This window comes from Cariama cristata, unplaced genomic scaffold (assembly GCF_000690535.1).
Source record: "Cariama cristata isolate BGI_N322 unplaced genomic scaffold, ASM69053v1 scaffold579, whole genome shotgun sequence".
NCBI classification, from domain to species: domain Eukaryota; kingdom Metazoa; phylum Chordata; class Aves; order Cariamiformes; family Cariamidae; genus Cariama; species Cariama cristata.
The window spans coordinates 1-20,136 of NW_009634997.1; the positions used below are offsets into that span (position 1 = coordinate 1).

The following is a 20,136-nucleotide window of genomic DNA, read 5'->3' on the forward strand; positions in this document are numbered from 1 at the left end:
CATTTAAAAGGCATGTAGATGTGGTGCTTTGGGAAATGGTTTAGTGGTGGACTTGGCTATGCTAGGTTTATGGTTGGACTCGATGATCTGAAAGGTCCCTTCCAACCTAAATGATTCTATGATTCTGTGATTCTTGGCCAGGAGGCAGGCGCAGGCTCCTCAGGGTCTGAGGGACAGGAAGCGATGGGATGGGACTGAGTATTTGAGAGGGGACCGGAGCAGAGCAAGGATGGAGAAGGGTGTTTGCAGCCCTGGTTCGGACTGGAAACTACCTCGTTAAATCAGTGCTGTTTGCTTTGCTGGAGTGACTCAGAGGAGAGGATGCTTTCCCTGAAGCAACATCTATCTGGGTTATCATAACCACCAAATGGAGCTGCGGCTTTATTTTTCTGTTTGTTTGCTTTTTAAAGTCAAGCCATGGGAGTCAGCATCAACAGTCTTCCCAACTAGACAGGAAAAAATTCCATGATTGCAGAGAGAGGGGGAGAGATGTCTGCAACAGTTCTTTGTTATTTCCAGACACGGTCATGAAGAGCCAGATGGAAGGAGATGAAAGAATGAGAAGAGTAGGTTGCTTTAGACACCAAATAATGATGTTTTAGGAATAAAGCCATGGGAATATTTTTTTTTTTAATTCCCTAGCTGAATCAGAGAGTCAAACCAAAAATTTCATTTCAGGTCAGCTGAAATAAATTTTTTTATTCTCAACACAAAAAAGAACTGACCAAACAAAGAGTTGCCAAGCTGGTCAAAACGTTGTTTTATTTTGCTCTCTTTGACCTTTAAGTTTGCATACAACACTTCATGAAATATATTTCAAAATAAAAAAGGGAAAATAGTTCACTTCATCTTAGAAATAATTTTGGAATCAAAGCTGTTGCGCAAACTAAGCACAAATTTCTAAATAGTTTTGGTCAACCTCAAATTGTATTTTCCAGTGAATTAGCTCTCTGTCTGAAAAATATTACCCAGCCTTATTTAGGAATTATAGGAAATCAATAATCACTTCTCTTGTTTCTTAATCACAGAATTGCTTTTGGGCTGCAAATGCTGGCGAGTCTGTGCTGTCAGCCTGGCACAGAGGCCGTGGGGTGAGAAGGGGGGGCTCTGCTCTGGGAGAAGTGGGGGTGACTGAGTCTGCTTCCCTGAGACTGCACACGTGGGTATGGGCCGTGCCACTTCTGATGGGCACAGCAGAGGTTATTCGCTGCTCTATTACATTTACCCTTCATTTTATATGCTGCTCCGCTGCTGTGAGGAGGAACCTAGTTGTAACGGGTGTATTGTGAGAGCAACAGATTGTAAGCTAGCAGGTCGGGGGAGTGCCGGGGAAATACCATCCATCTTCCTCAGCGGTAGCCCACACAGCGTAGTTTATCTCTTGTTCCCCTTCTGTTTATGCTGGGTTAAATCAGGAGTGAGACAGGGGACCCACGAGGACACACCGGTGTAAGCACAAGCAGCTTGCCTAAGAAAAAGCCAAACACCTTGAGCAAGAGCAGGTTCAGCACGAGCTGCAGGAGCAGGGCAGGGGCGAAGGGGCTGCAGGTAGCTGAGGTGCCAATAGCTGGAGTGATACCCATCCTTGGGGCGTCTGTGGGAAGACTGGAAACCCTCAGACTTCGGAATTCTTCTTCTTTCTTCCCAGCTGTGGCAGTTACCCTAGTGACTGGATTTTATAGCGTATTTCATAGTGATGCTACCAATTTTCTCATGGCCTTCTCACCTTATCAGAGCTTCCTCTTGGCTGTCTCAGTAAAGAGATCAGCCATTAAGTGCAAGTCAGAGAGACTTACAGCGCTTTCCCTATTGCAGAGGGAAGCCTTGTCAGGAGAGGTGTGAAAAGGTGTTAGCTCTGCACAGGGATGGTTTCAGGTGCTGGTGCCTGGGCTGGAGGCTTTCTGGGGGATAATAGGGGCAGCAGGAGTTGAAAAGAAGTAGCTGGTCGTAACTTGGGGGTCACAGTTCCCCTTGTGCTGCATCCCGGATAGCCCAGCACTGCTACTCTCTGGTCCTGGTGTGGGGCTGCGGGGTGACTGCCCTTGCAGTTTAATGGGATTTGCTTGCTGCTGATGTGATGTTTCTGAGAGCAAACCCATGCACATCTCTCTCTGTAGTTTGCGTGCTTATGCAGCCCTCCCCATGTTCCTCTCGCAGCAAGGATTTTAATTTAGTTTTTACAGCAGTGTTTTTCCTCTTCTCCTTCCAATACAAATGAGTAGGCGCACACACCCTTCTGCACATACCCTTGTCAGGTTTTCAGTAGTAAAAGCTGAGGTTACAAGAACCTAGAGAGCTTTCTTTGCCTCTGCCCACCTCCTGAAATCCTAGTTTGCATTTTGAAGGTTGTAGTACCACAGAGCTTTGGCAGACTTGCCTTCAGCTCCCTCTGGCTACAGGGACACAATTTAACCTTTGATGGAGCTGTGCCTTTTTGGCAGATGTACCACTGGTAAGTAGACTCCAGGTTAGTTCCCCAACATGCCCAAACTTCTCCCCTCTTGCAAGTTTGTTTTACCTCGCTTCTGTTTTCAGATTTTCCCATTAGTCTGATAGCTATTCCTGACTATATGGTTTCAGGAAGGGGATGCTCTGTCAATACCATGGACCAAGAAAAGTTGTCTAGACAAAATAATGCCTAATAATGGGGTTTATTCTGACCCTTCCTCACTGTTACCACTGTGTAAAGGGGATCTCGTAACTTTTCATGCAGTAAAGAAGCTTCAAAGGAGAGGAATGACTGTGACAGAGAGCGCTGTCCCCTGGGGATTCGCTCTTGCAGAGCCATCTCCAGCAGAGCCGTTGGGTGGAGCAGCCCTGAAGCTGCTCTGTATTAAGAAGGAGCTGAGCAAGCCCTTGACCAAGGCAAGAAGATGGGAAGTGCACAGCTGGCTTATGTCCAATTCTGTTCTCACTCTCCCTCCCGCACTGAGGCTGACTCAGTGCTTCCCTCCAATCGCATAGCAACTTCCATTGCTTTTTTGTGATGTTCTGCGGTAGAAGGCAGATAAAGAAGGACCAAAGCGTAGAGCTGGGAAGAGGGATCATCAAATCCATTGCATTAGTGATGGGAACGAAACTACTGAGGTCTCTTGTGCAAGAAGCTGGAGGCTGCTGGTTAACCTCAGCAGCTCCTGCACTCTATGTTCCTCTTATGTATCCAGTTACTGGAAGAGGTGAAGAGATGTCATAGGATTGTAAATCCTAACTTGCTTCCAACTGCTCAGCTCGCTCTTCTCTTCGCTCTGTTGGAGCCAGGTGATGGCTGACAAATGTGCCAGATTTGGATTCCTTTCAGAAATAAATCATCCCAGCTGGCCGCAAAAAGAGGCAACAAAAATTGCTGGCAGGACCAGTAGAATCTGCAGGACTTCTGAGTGTGGGAAATTAGGGGGACGAAGGATGGAAAAAGAGGGACTACCATGACACAGAAAGAACTGTGGATCATCACAGATTTAGGGGCTGAAAGGGAACATTTGAGGTTGTATATGGCACAAACTGGCTCAGATTCGGGGAGGGGGGGGGGCGCTGCTGAGTGAGTGCACCCCAAAATGGAGCAGATGATCTCAGGGCTCTGGTGCTGGGCTCCATGGACTTGGACTTCTTGTGTACTGCAGGGGAAGGAGCATGCCTTTGGGAAAATGCTGGCTGGCAGAGAAACCTTCATTTTACTGCTGAGCCTGGGTGTGCTTGGAGGAGAGAGGTGATGGCATCTGTGTTTAATTGCTAGGAGGAGGCTGTGCTCCACAGTTCTGCTCTGGTCTGGAGGCCAGGGACAGTGCTCCACCTCTGTCTGCCTGCCCTGAGGAGGAACTCCTCCTCATCCTTGTCATCCTTCTCTTTCACACCCTCCTGTTGGCAAGGGCTTCCTCTGACCACTGCTAAGGTGCTGTGACTTGTCTCGTGTGCTACCCACATACAGAACGGCCCCCTCTTGTTGAAATTCAGGGATCAGTGCTGGTCTTGTTTTTATTTTTGTGTTTTAAACAAAACAGGATGGAAAACTGTGGTTCCCAGAAGCTCAGCTGTGGCGAAACAGAGCTTGGCCCAGGGCACTCGGAGTCTGGGAAGGAGAGTCATGCCCCAACGAGGAGCATGACTTGTGTATCAGACTGTGAAGTGGTCCTGGCTCCAGACCACGGAGCAAAATCTGAGCTGCTCTCTTCTGGTTGTTCTTGAGCAAATCCCCTCCCTCGGGCCTTTCTTTTCCAGTCCGTCACGTGAGGAGGATGATACCAATCTCATGCCACAGGTCCTCTGGGACTAACTTAATTCAGGACCATTCATGTGCACTGAGATCCTTCCCTGTGCACGGCAGTTATTTTCTTATCCAAATACAAAGTGATTAACTGGATTCCTCTCCCCGAGAACTGTGGTGCAGCAGCACCACCACCTCCTCTCCTCCTATGGGACTGACTCTGCCCTGCTTATAGCTGAAGCCTCTCTAGCTGGTTGGGCAGACACATATCAGTCTCTGATCTCCTGCCTCCGTGCCTTGCCGGGAGCCACGGCTAGCAAGAAAGTTCCTGGTGGCTGCTGAGAAGCTGGCAGTTTTGCCTCGTGATGCGGCAGGAGGGAATTGAGCCCCTTCTTCCAGAAGCACTGCAGGGATGGGTGGAGGGAAGAGTGCTAAGAAACAGTGCAGTTTTGGGCCATTATATTTTTGAGGCTGTGAGTGTGAGGGGGGGGTTCGAGTGAGCAGCAGAGCCAGGCTGCAGCAGGGAGGGCGCTGCCAGACACAAGCTCCCTTCCTTCTAGCAGCCATTTTCCAGACTTGTTTGCGGTAGAGATTTCCTCTTCCCCAGACTCTCATGTCATTGTTCCCCTTATGGGGCCTCACCGGTCATTGCCTTGTGGTGGAAAATATGAGGTTGTGGGGGCCAGAGCACAGACATTCCTTCCAGCTTAAAAGGGAAAACAGTCCTCACGCAGCGGAGTCCCCGAGAGAGGTGTGCCTGGCTCCGTAACTGTTAGCAGCATCGCACTGGAAGAGAAATCAGCTGTTTGGCAGACGTCTTTCTTCTCTTGATTAGGTTGCGGGGAGAAAAGCTTCCTTCCTCCCAATTCCTGCTTCCCTTTCTTTGCAGGCACCAGCTCCTGCCTGCTCGCTGTGGGACAGGGGAAGGCCATGACTGGTGTGTTAGGGCTGCAGTCCCTGTCAGGGGGCCAGACCACGTACCCACTGGGGTCAGTGGGGAGGTAGAGCTCTCTGTACCCTCCCTGCCAATCTCTGCAAGGCAATACTGCCCAGACAGTCTTTTTTGTAGCAGTAGTAGCATCAGACATTGTCATCTCCATCTCCCTGACAGAGCCATGGACGAATTCCCACAAGCAGGCTTCCACGAGCAATGTTGTTTTTTCATGGCTCCATGCAGAGGTCACCAACCTGATGGGCCCCCTTTATCACAGAGGTCAGTTAGAGCCTCAGCTGCTCTCCTGCTCCATGCTGTGATATGATGGACACGGCCGGTTCGTGGTTCATGGACTGAGCAGCTAGCAAGGCAGGAAGGGTCGCACACAAATGGGTGAGGTACGGGTTTTGCTGAGGGGGAACGTCCTCTGAACTCTGGGAGTTGTAGATTGCTTCCTCTCTTGCCTGCTTGTCTCTGCATCCAGGTTTTGTGGGAACACACTCTGATTCCCAGCATGGGCAGAAATGTATGCTCTGGCTTGTTTCCCATTAGCGAAAGTCAACTGCTGTTAAATATTCATCTATTAAACATTCAAAAGGCTTTAAGGGGTTGCATTTTGTTGTGTGATGTATTTAGTGAGCCAGTCTTGGATGTGAGCTGAGAATAGGAAAAGATACAGGGAAAGATTTCGGAAGGGGGGGTGGTGGTGACTGGGGTCTGGGTGTGTGGATTGATGGATTGGGGGACGTACTCCTCTGTGGCAGGCATCTCGCAGGGAGTGCAGCAGCTCCCAGCACTGTGTCCGGATGGCTGTTCGCAGCCCTGGATTGCAGCTGGCTGAAATACCTCCGCAGTGGAAGCTCCGAGGGATAGATGAAAGCAGAAGAGAGATGGGGTCTGCCCTCCAACACAAGGAAAACGTTGGGGAGGGAGCACAAGGGTCAGCATGGGGGAGACTGAAGGGGGGCTGGAGTGAGGACCTGTCCCCCGGGCTGCAAGCAGCCGTGGTGTTGAGTCTGCTGGGATGAGAGGCTGAGCCAGAGAGGTGTTTTGTGGGACTCTGCAAGGCAATTACAGCCTGGTTCCCTAAGGAAGCAAAGCTATGTCAGCAGGCTGTCTGTGCCTTCCTGCCTGTCTCTGGCCTCCAGTGAGTCTTGACTCTATCGGCCTGTTTCCGCCACAGCTGATAAAGCGGTGGAGGCCTCCGAGATAATGGGATCCAGCTGGTTTTGTGACTCTAGATGACTGGCTTAATGAGAGGGGCCTGCGAAGACCCCCCCTGAGGAAGGAGTCTATATGCTGCCCTGTAACTAGCCCTGACAGACAGGCCGTGCAGAGTGAGCTGTTGGAAACTGGACTTCATTATTTCTGCTGCTTGCAGGATGGCTTGAGGATTTGGGGGAGGAGGAATCCTGATGGCGCTGGACCCCTTTGCATCCAATGCAGACCTCATGCTGACACCCTTCAAATAGGATATTGTTAGCATTGGGAACACTGTCAAAGGTGTCTGGTCACGGTCCCCTGGGGAATCCAGCACTGGTCCAGACTTTGCCTGACAATCCTATTTTCTTTTCCTTTCTAACTAACTAGCATGGGGACAGCCTGGTTTTGAGCCTTCTGAGCTGCCCATTGACCCTTTGCTGGTCTGAGTGGGAGCTCCTGGAGGCAAGGAGGGGGTAGCTCCAGAGGGTGCCACTTTGGGACTGGATAGCACCAGACCAGAGGAGGGGGGCAGCTGATGACCCTGCACCAATGTGTGCAGCAACCTGTAATAGCAGGTTTCCTTCTAGAGTAGAGGATATGGATCATTCCACAGCCCACTGTACCATCCTAATAGTGATAATGTCCTGGAGGTAGGTTTTATTGGAGAGCTGAACTGGGAATCTGATGTGGGTCAATCCCCACACGCTGGCCTTATCTTTATCTTATCTTTGGCAACTGAAAATCAAACCTTCCAAGTCAGACTTAAAGGTAATTTGTGTGGGGTTTCTTCCAGAGTCTGTGGGTGTCCTGAGGCAATAGCCCGAAGGGAGAGAGGCGATGTTCGCCTTACCTGTCTATTTATGGCAAACCCAATGTCGGGGATGCCTGCTTGTTTCACGCTAATTTGCTCACTTTACACTGCTGCCAAATTTCCGCCCCATCACACCAGCGTGTTAGAAGATCCAGGGAGCTGCCACAGGAATTAGGTCAGGTTTGCAGGGAGGGACGAGCACTTTGCTTGTTACTTACAAACCAGAACAACAGGACTAACGTGCTGCTGGAGCCAGAGGCAGGAATGGCCGGAGGTGACAGGCTGCCTGCCCATGCGTGCCCTCCAGCGAATGTGGGATCTGCTCTCCCCGGACTTCTGTGGGAGAGCGCGCTGCCCAAGAGCTGTTTGGCCCGGAGGTGCACTTGGGTAATGGGATGAAATGCACAAGCCAAATGCTTTCTCAGTGCCGTCACTATACAGAAGCCACTAAGTTTTCCTGACCCCCCTGAGCTGCTCTGCTGCCCAGACCTCTCTTTTTGGATGTTGCAGCACAACACAGCGCTTGTCCTTCCCAATCCCACAAAAGGAGAGGAGAGATGTTTAGGAGACAGGAGACATGGCTTCTGGGCTCAGCTTTCTGCATCGTTGACCTGGCGCCTTGTGTCTCCAAATCTTTCTGAGTTGAGAAGAAAACATTGCCAAGACAATAGCTGAACGAAGCGCTAGGTTTCATGGCTGGATGTTGAGTTGGTCTAGAAATTGCGCAGGCAGCGCTGTTTAGAGGTGGAACCATGGCATGTTTGGAGACCCCTTATTTTTCTACTGCTGTGTCAGTCATGGCAGGGAACAGGCGAAAGGGATGTGGACAGGAAGGCGTAGGGAGGACTGGCTGAAATATGTAGCTGCAAAGCTCATTTCTCGCTGTCTGTGTGGAGGGGAGTCTGTTGTGAATGGTACTGGTTATATCTGAAAACTTCCAGCTTTTGCTGCTGCCTTCCCTGAGGCATGAGAATCTGTGCAAGTCTTGCAACCCCAGACATGGTTTTGCCTTATCTGTGTAGTACTCAAGTTTGTATAATACATGGGATTGCCTCCTGGAGGAGCTTTCAGTGCTACAGCTCCAGAGCACTTTGATTTCCTTGCACATCAGGCAGGGCAAAAATGCAAAGCCTTGATTTTTTACAGCAAACAGTGCAGAGCATTATGTGAGGGGTCAAGTCATTTTATGGATTTCCACAAACTGATGCCAAAAGAGGAAAAAGACCTACAGTCGCTGCTGATAGCAAAAAAGCTTTGTAGTCGTGTCAGTAGGAGCAGGACAGCAGGTAGTATTTTGCCAGTGCAGCATGGGCTGCTGAGAAAAAGACTTTTGAAATCTCCAAGAAGAGATTTTGTATGGAAGGATATGCAGAAAGAAAAAAGCAATCTGAGGAGTTGTTTTCAATCATGTTAACTCCCCACTTCGTAGCAGGGTGGTCTCCCAGCTCATTTCCCAGAGCATGTGTAATGGCAGAAATCCCTGCTGCTCCCCTCGGGCAGTGGGGCACCGAGGACATGCCGCTGCTTGCACAGCTTTTCTCTGCAGGTGGAAGCTTGTTCTTCCTTACAGAGGTGTTTTGTTGCTGAACTGTTGGTGGTTTCAGCTTTCACAGACTGGGTGGGAAAGTCGCCGTTTCCACCAAAGGACACCAGGCAGCTGTGGCTCAGCAGAGGCCAGGGGAGGTGGCAGCCAAGGGAGAGCTGCACTGAGCGACTCCCTTGCAAAGCCTAGGAGCCATGATGCCTCTTTTCCTTCGTGCCCGCAATCGCTCATAGGTCTTGCTGCAGACACCACACTGGTTTCATGCAGTCCCATCAGCTTGGAGCAGGCACGGCAGCTTGTGGGACCTTGGGACCCCGTTCAGACCCGCAGGTGGCACCGTGTGTGGGCGCATCGAGCCGCACTCAGTCCTGGGCATCGGGGCACAGGCGGGGGCTCAGAAATGCTCCTGACATCTGCGCTTGTGCTGTGTTGGGGGTCTGACCCCTCAGCGCTGGTTGATGCTAGAGATGAGAAACAGCCTAATTTTAGCTCTCTACCTTGAGGCCCCGCATTGCTGGTTGCCATGGTGAGCCCGCCACCGGCACTGCCGCTGGCTTTCTCGCCCGCGGGTGCCTTGGAGATGTCTCCTCTTCCTCCTTGCTCCCCGAGAAGCAACAGCTGAGGCAGAAGCAGTCCATGTGGCTCACTGCACTGTCAGTTCATGTCTTCTGCTTGGCACTTGCCCATTCGCAATGCAAGAACCCTTTGTCCATGGGGTTACACTTGCCAACCCCCCCCGACAGCGGCGTGCATCCCCGTCCCCATTGGGGGGACGGTCTGGGCTGTGTACACGAAGGAAAAAAATCAGTTTCTGGCCTGTGAGCTGTGGTGAACAACTTTCTCTGTGGTCTTTGCCCGAGAAGATGACTGGGGAGGTTGTGCCCCTGTGAAGGCTGCAAGGTGAAGAGTCGGGAGTGACCCTGTGCCATGGCAGATGCTCCGGAGTCCAGATGCTCCTACCCTGGCTTTGTACTCGCTGCTTTTACACCTTCCCCTTTGCTCTCTGGGTAGAGGAGGAATTAAAAGCATTGCCCAAACAGAGAGAGCTTGGGCATCTCACTGGAGGTGGAAGAGAGGAACTGCTTTGTCACAGCTTGTGGTGTAAATGCCACTGTGCAGCAATTAATAACGACTCTCTGCCCTTTCCCTTCCGCCTGCCCGAGCGCATCGTGCACGGGGATGAGTGACCCTTCCCAAGCCTACAGTGACAGAAAAGGCAATGGCAGCTTGCAGGGAGGAAGCAGTGTAAAAATCGTGATTCCAGCCCCCCCAAATCCTGAGATTAATTTAAGGGTAATGATACTGAAAAAAAGACAGGAGTCTTTTTTGTCTGTGACCTTGCATTTAAACCTTTGCAGTTTGTATTTTCAAGCTTTTACGTGGTAGATGCGAGGACGAGCTATTTAATATTGAAGTGGCAGCCGCCATCCCTGCTTACTCACATGACTCCAGCAGATGGAGCTTTATAAAAAGCAAACATGACAAGGTCCAAGGTAAGATCAGAATATCTGTCACAAGAAACTAGTTTGGCTGGTAGTGTTTGGGAGGTCGCCAGAGAATCCAGAGTGAAGATGATAAAGCTTCATTCGCAGACCCCCACCGTACTCGTCCGTTCATTGACCACCCACTCCGTTACACTCCCAGTTACGCACAGGAGACTCGGGCATTTGCTGGGAAGGTGGCCAGGAGCTGCTAGAGAGAGGTCCCAGCCTGTGGTATGCCATGAACCACCTTGGAGCCGTGTGGCTGTACCAAGCGGTAGCAGTGGCAACTGCTAACTTCATCTGTGTGCAGACTGGCGGAGGAAAGTATTTCCTGGCTCCTGGAGGAGGTGAAGGCAGGATCTGCAGCGGCAGCTGCTAACACCTGGCAGAGGAGCGCACCTTGACCTGCAAAGCAGTCGCAATGGGTCAGGTTGCAGGTGCAGGGTGGGGTGGATGTAGGGTAGGAGAGGTGTTGTCTGATGAAAGGAGGAGGTGAGGGTGTCAGGGATTTTGGGAGGGGGCCTACGAGTAGAAGAGGCTATGGTTTGTAGGTTGTAGATGGCGAAAGTACGGTTTGTGGGGTGAGCGTTGCATGGGTGGGGGGCACAGGGAGCTGAGGGAACGGGGGTGGAGGCTAGAGCTGCTGTCAGTGAAGGTGGAGCCAGCACCCAGCCTGGTAGCTCCTGCCACCGTCGCTGCTGCTGGGAGGGAGGATGAGCAAGCTGGGTCTGAGAAATGCTGTGCCAGAGTGAGAGGGCAGGCAGGCAGAGCAGCCTGATTCCTTTCTTTCTCTGGCAAACCCCTGGGGTGGAGGCACCCATGCTAACATGGGGCAGCTGGCTCTAATCCACTGCCAGCCTAGTACGGCTTAAAGCAACAAGAAGCAACTGGCAAACGGTATTGCTTTGTTTAATAAGAAAAATAAGAGTAACATGGCTTGTAGCCTGCCAGGAGGCAGGTTGTCTTCAGAGACTCTTCTGGTGGTGTCACCCTGCCATCATCCCCAGCCCAAGTCCCAGTGGAAGAGGTGCAGGATGGCTCCTGGGCTCTGGCACTACTGGTGAGGGAGCTGTGGCCAGGACAGCCACGTCGTGGGTCTGGTTTCCAGGGAGCCAAGCTGGGTCCCTGTGGACGCCTGCCGAGGCCGGCTGTGGTTGTAGCAGTGCCGTAAGACTCAGCCCAGGAGGGCGAGAGCCAGGTCTGGCATTGGTGGGCACGGCCGGGAGCTCGCTGCTGGCGGTCCTGTGTGGCCGTGGGTAAGGAGAGGGAGAGTACTGCCATCTATTGCCAGGCGCTTGGTGCCTGACAATTTACAGACCTTGGGGGGTGGTGGTTCAGAGCTGTGTCTAGCTCTTTTTTTTTTTTTTTCTGGTCTTTGTCTTGGTGAAGGGATGGGCACGTTGTTCAAAGCCCTTTAAATGGATCAGCACTTAGGTGTCTATGGTGCATTTTAGGTGTGTGAGTGCCCTATTCAGACTCCAGACTGGAAGAATTTTTTCTTTCTTTGTGCTTTTTGCAAAATGAGTTATACTTTCTTTCCCGCCCTAAGTTGTATTAGGTTGCTTTGTGTGATGAAGCACTCAGGTTGCTCCATCCCACCTCAGAAGCGCCTAGGTCATTTACCCCAGCCTTCCACCAGAAGGCAACTGAAGAGAGGAGGATGCAGCAGAAAGGGCAGAGTGTCTTTCATAGCTCAGAAACAGCATGTGAAAGGAGGACGAAGGTGGAGAGGGAGGATAACAGACTGTCTTCATGCGGTGAGCAGGCCTGGGACACAGTGTATGGGACACAGCTAAGACTGGTGTGTCCGAATACTATATTTTTATTTTACAGGATAAGCAGCAAGATAGGAACATTTGCAGAGAATAGGAAAGGTGTTTGTTGCTATGTGAACCTGGAGGGAATCCTGCAGTGCTTTGAAAAGACCTTCTTGGGCTTGATGACTGTGCAGTAGGCGACCAGAAAAAATATTCTGAAGACTAAGGCAGGGTCATTCAGAAAATGATGTGGCTGTCACTGTGGGCTGTTCAGTAAAGACAGCAACTCACTGTGAAATTGTGGTTTAAAGGCAAAACAAGAAAAAAAAAATAAAATTAGGATAAAGAAGCAACAGGAGGAAAAAAAATGTGCTTAGCATTTGTCATTATGTATATCAATAATGCTTGCTCCTCAGGCAAATTCTGCTGCTTTTTGATCACCTACTTTCAAAAGTATATGATGGAGGTACAAAGATACCAGAAATGAGCAGAGGTTAAGAATAATACTCAGATGAGAAGGGGGGAAAAAAAACCCTTTGTGTATTATAGAGAAGAGTCACAGCAGATGTGATTGACCTATCCCTCTGATTACTTTACATTCCTCAGTCTTCTGTCTCTGATGCAAAACTGTTGAGGAAGCCAGCTGGCTAGCCTGAACCAGATACTTAATGTACAAGTGGAAAACGTTAGATGAAATGAGAGTCACAAAGGAAATTATGACAATGCAGGTAATTAAACCAGGGTCTCCAAGGTCTGAACCCCTGGAACCGTCTTTTCTTTTAAAAGTCTAAGAAAATAAAGGCATTAAACGGATAAAAGTAAATGGTAGTTTTATTGAAAACGTCATTAACCTGTGGAAATCTTCCCTGTGATGACTTTGGCTAGGAGAAAACTGTAAAGCATATAAATTGTGCTGCAGGGCGTAAGTCAAGTGCTGGCTGTCAGGGACCAGGAAGAAATCATCTTTGTGAGAAGGTTACTGTATAATTATTTATGACAATGTTTCTTCCTTTGAAGTGTTTAATCTTGACCAGTGGAGGCAAGATAATGGGTCACGTAGTTTTGTGAAGTTTTTTTTGTGACAGGGGTGTTATCTGGTGCCTGATGGTGATTTCTTCCGCCTGTTTGGTATCACACCTTTCTCCAGGGTTATGTTCACCTTCTTAAATGTCTTGAGCAAAGACATTTTTGCTCCCTGCCCTCCATGAAGAAGATTTTGAAGACAGTAGTCTTGGACATGAGCAAATTATTCTTGCCATTCGTGGTAGACTTCCTCTTGCTCCTGCTTGCTGCAGTTCTCCCAGGTGATTTTCTGGGAATGACTTCAAGGAAGCCCTCTATTGCTGGGGCGGTAGCCCTTGCTCTTGTGCCTGTTCCTGGTTATTGTTTGAGCTGTCCGTCTATTGCGGTCATGTCCTTCTATAATCTGTGCCTTGGTGCTTTTTGGTCCAGTCTACAAGTTAAATGTGGTTGTTTTTTTTTAAAGCTGTATTGCTGCTCTTCTGAGTAAATTGATGTATTTTGTGTCTCTTTGTATCTTGCAGGAAGAGCCAAGGAGCAAATCCAAGATCTGTGCCAATGTTTTCTGTGGAGCTGGGCGGGAGTGTGCAGTGACGGAGAAGGGAGAGCCAACCTGCCTCTGCATTGAGGTATGGGGGCAGCACAGGTTCTGCATCTGGGACAGGTATCACCGCCTGGCTGGTCTTTGGTCGCTGAAAGGATCCCATGATGAGATGAAGCTATGGCTCTTTTCGAGCAGCTGCAAATTCACAGGGGATCTTCAAACAGCAGGGCCTTTCCCAGTGTGGTGCGGGTGAAGAGCCCTGTAGGGTAGATATTGTCTGGGGCTTGCAGCTGTGCTGCTCACACAACTGCCTAGGGTCTTTACACGCACAGGAGACTTGACTGGAGGTCTTTTGTTGGGAAAGCCCAGTAGGGTATTGATACACAGCTGGGTTTGGAGGAGCTCTAGGGAGTGGTCTGCAAGCTACAAGATAGCCTGCCCTCACTGGCATCTTGTTTGAGGCGGTTACAAGCACCCTACTAAAAATCAGCTTTTGTAAAATGGAAATAATTGTAGTAGAGTGCTGTGAGAATGAATAGCTTCATCCAGCAGGGAGCCAGAGATGATTAGAAGAGTCTTTCCCGGCTGTAAAGACACAGTGCCTCCCTACTCCACTCTGCCCTGTGCTTTCAAACCTGGGACTCCTGGGAATGGGCATGTGGCTCTTTGTTCCCACTTCCCTGGGAGCCTGCAGCTCTGACATGGCCAGCCTGGGCACTGGGGAGTGAAATGCCCCGTTAGCAGGAAGAGAGTCTGTCACTCTGGGTAGGCATGGCCAGACTGAAAGGGACGGGAGGAAGAAGCCCACAGCCTGACCAGTGGCACTGGTGGACTTCCCTCTGCTGTAGGCTGTGCTGTTTGCTCGTGACTGCAGGCTTATTCTGCATTTGATTGCAGAAAGGTGGAGCAGAGTCTACAAAGAGGTGCAACAGAGCTGAGCAAGCAGAGGTGCACAGAACAGATTCACACAAACACCTCTGGGCTGGCACATCCATGGCACACACAGCAGCAATTGCAGGATTACGCTCAGTATTTATGCTGGGCACTGATTTCTCTGCTGGGCTCTGCTTTCAGAAAGGCTTCTGTCCTGGTGGTGGTGACAGAGGCTGCCATAAAATGAAGCCTTTGAACCTGCACCCACAGACTTCCCTGTGCAGGTTTTTCTGGGGTGATGACGGGTGGCTTCAGCCTGTTCCAAACACCTTTTGGGCCAAGGGGGCTGTGCCAAGGACTTCTGTTGAGTTGGGCTGATGCTGGGGCTCACCTGCCTCCCTCTAGCTGTCCTGAAGAGGCAAGTAAAATGCTGTCTTCTCTGGCTCTCTCACAGCAATGCAAACCTCACAAGAGGCCTGTGTGCGGTAGCAATGGCAAGACGTACCTGAACCACTGTGAGCTGCACCGTGATGCCTGCCTCACTGGCTCCAAGATCCAGGTGGATTATGATGGCCACTGTAAAGGTAACCCCGGCGATGAGGGCCGGCCACACTTTAAGGGAGGGAGAGTCGGAAATCAAGCATGATAACAAGGCAAGGCAGAGGCTTCACCAGCCAGGGCCTTGTCCCACAGTTGCTGAGCAGGGTGAACAGGGCAAGCCTGGGAACGATAGCCAGGTTCAACCAAGGGTCCAGATCACCAGGCAAGCTTGTGGTGATTGAAACAGACCTGAAGTCAAGCCGTGAAATCGGGTCTGGTGATGGTAACCAGAATCAGGCACAGGCCGGTAATTGCCAGATAAGTCTGTAGTGATGCAGCCTATAGCAGGTCTGAGATCAAGGTGGGAAGACAGTCACCAGGTCAGGACCTAGATCAACAGGGTCTGTGGCAGGTATGGGAATGGTTGCAACAGTGCTGGAGATGGGCATACCTACAACATAATCCCAGGCAAGGACTAGGGGCTGAGACATCAGCTGAAATGGAGCCCCTGGGCTCATGGGTAGAGAGTGTGGCTGGAGGCCCTAGGTGAGGTTGGCAGGGCCATTAAAGCCCTCATTAGTGCACTCAGAGCCCTGACACCTTGATTGTGGTGGGATCTTGGAGTTACTGTCTCCTTGAGTTGCTGGGAGGGGGGCACTCAGGAGAGCAAGGCAACTCCTTGCTCCTGCCTGCCTCTCTCTGAGCTTGTGGACTCAGCCAGGGAGGTGTCTCAGTCTACCTGCTGAGGAAAGGTCAGACTCAGGATAAACCCCCAAAGCCCGTACTACCATCCATGTTCGTAAGGGACCTCAAGAACTTTGGGAGCAAGGATTTTGCCTCAACAGTAGGGCTCTTTAACTCACCCCACCAGCCACACAGTATAAAAGTGTTTCCTTATGTTCAGACAGAATTTCATGTGTTTAAATATGTGCCTGCTGCCCCTTGCCCTGTCACTGGACACCATGGAAAAGAGTCTAGCTCGGTCTTCTTCATTCGCTCCCATCAGATTTATAAACATTGATGAGATTGCCCCTGAGCCTTCTCTTCTTCATGCTGAACAGTTTTCAGTCTCCCCTTGGGGTGACAGACGTTCCAGTCCCTTAATCATATTATGTGGCCCTCGTGTTTCCAAAGACTTCCAGGTTTCTCTGCTCTTGCCCAAGCAGCACCCAGCGTGGTAGAAGGTTCATATTGCTTCATGTTGTATCAGAAATGTCCTCTTCTGTCTTTCCATTAACAGAGAAGAAGTCTGAGAATCCAGCTGCAAGTCCAGGTAAGAAGCCATCTGCTTTCTGGCTGGGGCCTCTCTATGCATTTGGGAAAAGAGATGGGGAGGAAGGTCTGCTGGGGGAGTTGCACAGCTGTGTGTAGAAGTCATACCTCTGCGCTGGCTGTAGCAGAGTCTGAGTTGATAAATCAGCTGAAATATGATTGCCCAGTTCTTTACTCCTGGGTAACCTTTCAGAGTTTAGACATCTCCTGGGCTCTTCACTGTCCTGGGATGTCTCAAGGACTCGGCATGGACAAGGCTCAATGAAACCCAGTTTGCCCCTAGGGATGCAAGCTGTGCACATCACCCAGACTGAGGGAAAAAGCACTCTTTTACCTAGTTCGTTGGGGATCTAAGACACAATAACTGTGGAGCTGTTTCCCCAACTCCAAGAGCACTCTTTTAAAAAGGGACTTTGCCTTAGGAGTGTTTAACTGATGGGCACAGAGGCAGAGAGGCAGCATTACTTAATGGATGGGGCATTGTCAGGGGAGTCAGGAGGTACAGCTGCACTGCCTCTCCCATCAGCCAACAAGATGATCGAAAGGTCTTTTCCAACCTAAATGATTCTATGATAAGTCTTTTTGATCCCCTGTGCCTGGTTTCTCCTGTTATGCATTGCCATGTGTACTTAGACTATGGATTTTGGGGCCGTGGCCTGTGCTTCATCAGGGGACCCTTTTCCCATCCATGGCCTCTAAATGCTGGAGCTATATAAACATCAACTTCAACTTCCTAGGGCAGATGAAAGCAAACCCTCATACAAGCTTAAGGGAAAGGACCATGTTGGAGCATCGCCACCACCTTAAAGCAGTTTTAACGAAGTTCAAAATTAAACATGCAGAGTCTCTATGGGTTTGGGGTTTTTTTGTCTGTCTGTCTAGTTGTGATTGTAGTCACTGGATTCAGAAGGAGATCCTTAGTGTGTGTAAGTGACATGAATGCACACTGATTCTCCTTCTGGCTCCATTGACCTCTGGGCAGGTGCGACAACTCATCTAGGCTCTCAGTTTTGTTTCTAAATGCGTGGTTTGGTATTAGCACACAAAGTGATATCCACCTAGAGAAACCTGTGACTCTGGAGAGCACTGTCAGCAAGCCCAACTTGACCCCCTCTCATTTCCAGGCAGAGTGGACAAGTCAGGGCTTTGAAGAAATGAAATCTGCTGAAATTGAAGTCTTGGGGACAGCATGATGGGAAGGCTTGCTCAGTTTAGTCTTCGCCCTTGCAGAGGATAGAGGCTGTGGTATTTGAGGGCTGATGGCCCAATGCCTGTTCTGCACAGCGTCAGGAAGCCTGGAGACACTGTCAGTCACCTTCCTCCCTCAGCCTGGGGACTCTCCACACCAAGATGAGTCAGCTCTGGGTTGTTCTTCCACAGGCTTCGGGGATGGGAAGGCAGAGGAGCTTTGGCAGGAGTGTCGTTTTCTGGCCTTGCCACATGGTGTCACCCACCGCCCATCCGCCGTTCAGCACATGGCACCTCTGCTTTGATCTGGCAGTGGCACATCTCCAAGGATGAAGGGACCTGCAAACTGCCGTCAGGGCTGGCTGGCTGGATTTTATTTCCAGTCCTCTCTCTGTGGTCTCCCTGCCAGCTTCATTTCTCTCATCCTTGCTTTTTCTGCTACGCCTTTTTCCGTTACAGTTGTCTGCTACCAGTCGGACAGGGATGAGCTTCGTCGTCGTGTCATCCAGTGGCTGGAAGCTGAGATTATCCCAGATGGCTGGTTTTCCAAGGGAAGCAACTACAGCGAAGTCCTGGACAAGTATTTCAAGGCAAGTAGAGCTGTGCCTACCTCAGAGTCCAGAGAACGTTTCTTGCCCTGTCACTGCAAAACAGCTGCCATGCCCCGACCCAAGAGGCTCCGGTGTGCAATGTGCCCATTGAGCTGAGGGCCAGAGAGGTCTGGTATGTCCTGCAGCTTAGTGTGTTACAGGCTGCCTGCAGGCTGACGGAGCCACTGACATGGCTGTGTGACAACCCAGACCTGGAGCATCCCTGGCTCCCGGTGTCTGACCTGCCCTGGGGAGGAGGAGGAGGGCAGGTCAGGTATGCCTGTGACAGGGGAGAGAAGAACTGATCTCAGGGGACAAAAGATAGCCAGAGGAGAAAAGGTGGGTGAAAGTGCTGAAAATACAGGTAGAAGGAGCAGAAAGCTGGGGCGGCAGCTGCCGATCCTTTGTTCCCAACAGTGCCAAGGCCATGTTGAGATGGGGATAGGTGACGCTTGGGGGCTTCAAGGGGAATATTTGCTTGCAAGGAGTATGGCCTAGTTGTGGCTGAGAGCTGGCAGTTCCCTAGTGCTCTGCAGAGAAAGAGGAGCTGCCCATGAGCCTTGGGCCCTGCAATAACCCCATTCTTCTTCCCTCCTCTCTGTCAGTCTGTCCCTCAGCCCATCCCCACCCCCTTTTGTAACCAGCAGATCACACACTTCTCCCATGCTCCAGCCACATGCACTGCTGCATCCCTCCCCCTCACGCCTGGCTCCTGATAAAGACTTCAAAGCATTCAGGATGAAGCTGGAGGAGCAGGTGGGAAAAGGGGGAGAGTATTTAAATCATAAGCTGTTGACAGAGAGAAATTAATGGTGCCTGACAGGAGTTAGCACCGCAAGCAAATTTGCCATGGCAATGGCACCCCCTGGTGCGACAGAGGCGCTGGTCCCTGCACTCCAGAGAGCATCTTCTCCTTTGTAGCCATTAATGCTGCTCTGTCTGTGGAAACCCGCTTGTGGCCCACTGCCTGGGGCACTCCCGCCGGTGCCTGCCAGTACCCGAAAGCTGCAGCATACTGTGGAGCGGAGCTGCTCAGTCCCTCCCCCTGCAAACGTGCTGTCCCCAGCTGCCTTGGCAGAGAGTTTCCCCAGGCCATGGGCTTTGCTGAAATGCCTGAGCTAGTCACAGGCTTGCTTCACTGCTGCCACACAGCCCAGTCACCCCTGGTGGCCCCACGCCTGTCGGTGTGCTGGTGAAATCCCGTGGCCACAGCTCAGAGGCAGACAGCTTCACCTTCTCTTTTTCTGGAGCACTGATCCCAGGCACAAGTGGGTGAAAGCTTCCATGATGAAGCAATGCCTTTTCTCAGACCAAAGGGAGAATTTCCTTCTCTGTCAGGTGGTACCACCATATCAACAACCCCTAAACCCTTGAAACACTTTTAAAGCAGAATTCAGAGCTTGGAACAACCTGGGACAAATCCAAGCAAAGCAAACAAAACGGGTTCAAACACACACAAATTTGTCACCAGTGAGGGTCCACTGTCGCTGGAGGAATTGTGCCGTGCCCAGCCATGGGGCTCTGCGTGCCTGCTCTACAAATGGCCTGACTCCTGCCCTGCAGGTAATAAACACTGGAGACAAAGATGACATGAAGCTTTTCTCTTTTCTCCTTGATGGGGAGGTCTGTAGATGTGGCATTAAGCTGTTTCGCCCCTGGAAGCCTGACTTGTGTGGATCACTAGGATGTGGCTTGTTTGTGAGGCAGGCTATGACCTTGAAGGACATTATTTCAAGAGAAGTGAGGCCAGTAGTGGGAAGCTGCTCTGTTTTGGAGTGTCTCTGGGGGATCAAGTAAACACAGACCATAGTATTGAAAGACAAGAAAACTAGCTTAACTGCGTCTGGGTTATTAAGAGAACTGCGGCCACTTTCACAAGAAATAGCGGGATGAAAGGCTGCAAAGTCTAGTAGAATTTGACAAGTTAGTGGAGCAGTTATGCTGGCTACAACACACAGCATAATTTTCCTAGCCCTGTTGATTTCTCCTGAACCGCATAGAGGTAACAACAGACAGTGTCTCTTCCAGCATTCCTGGAAGCACTGCACGAGGAACCACAGTGACCTGCCCCAAGTCACACAGCAAAAATTAGCTGGCAGCAGTCTGTGTGCAGTATTCATTTTCCCCTCCCTGCAATGCAGCTGTCTCTGAGGGGGCCCAGCAGTTCCTGCTCAGTGCC

The 20,136-nt window shown here is 50.7% G+C and overlaps 1 protein-coding gene across 1 annotated transcript in view; it reads left to right on the forward strand.

Annotated features, from left to right (window-relative positions):
• The first annotated feature begins 13,444 nt into the window (after positions 1-13,444).
• FSTL1 (follistatin-like 1) overlaps positions 13,445-20,136 on the forward strand; it is a 12,591-nt gene continuing 5,899 nt past the window's right edge. The window contains exons 1-4 of the mRNA XM_009707318.1: positions 13,445-13,579; positions 14,822-14,951; positions 16,148-16,180; positions 17,827-17,957. Of these exons, the coding sequence (XP_009705620.1) occupies positions 13,445-13,579; positions 14,822-14,951; positions 16,148-16,180; positions 17,827-17,957 (429 nt within the window). The remainder of the gene's footprint in view (positions 13,580-14,821; positions 14,952-16,147; positions 16,181-17,826; positions 17,958-20,136) is intronic.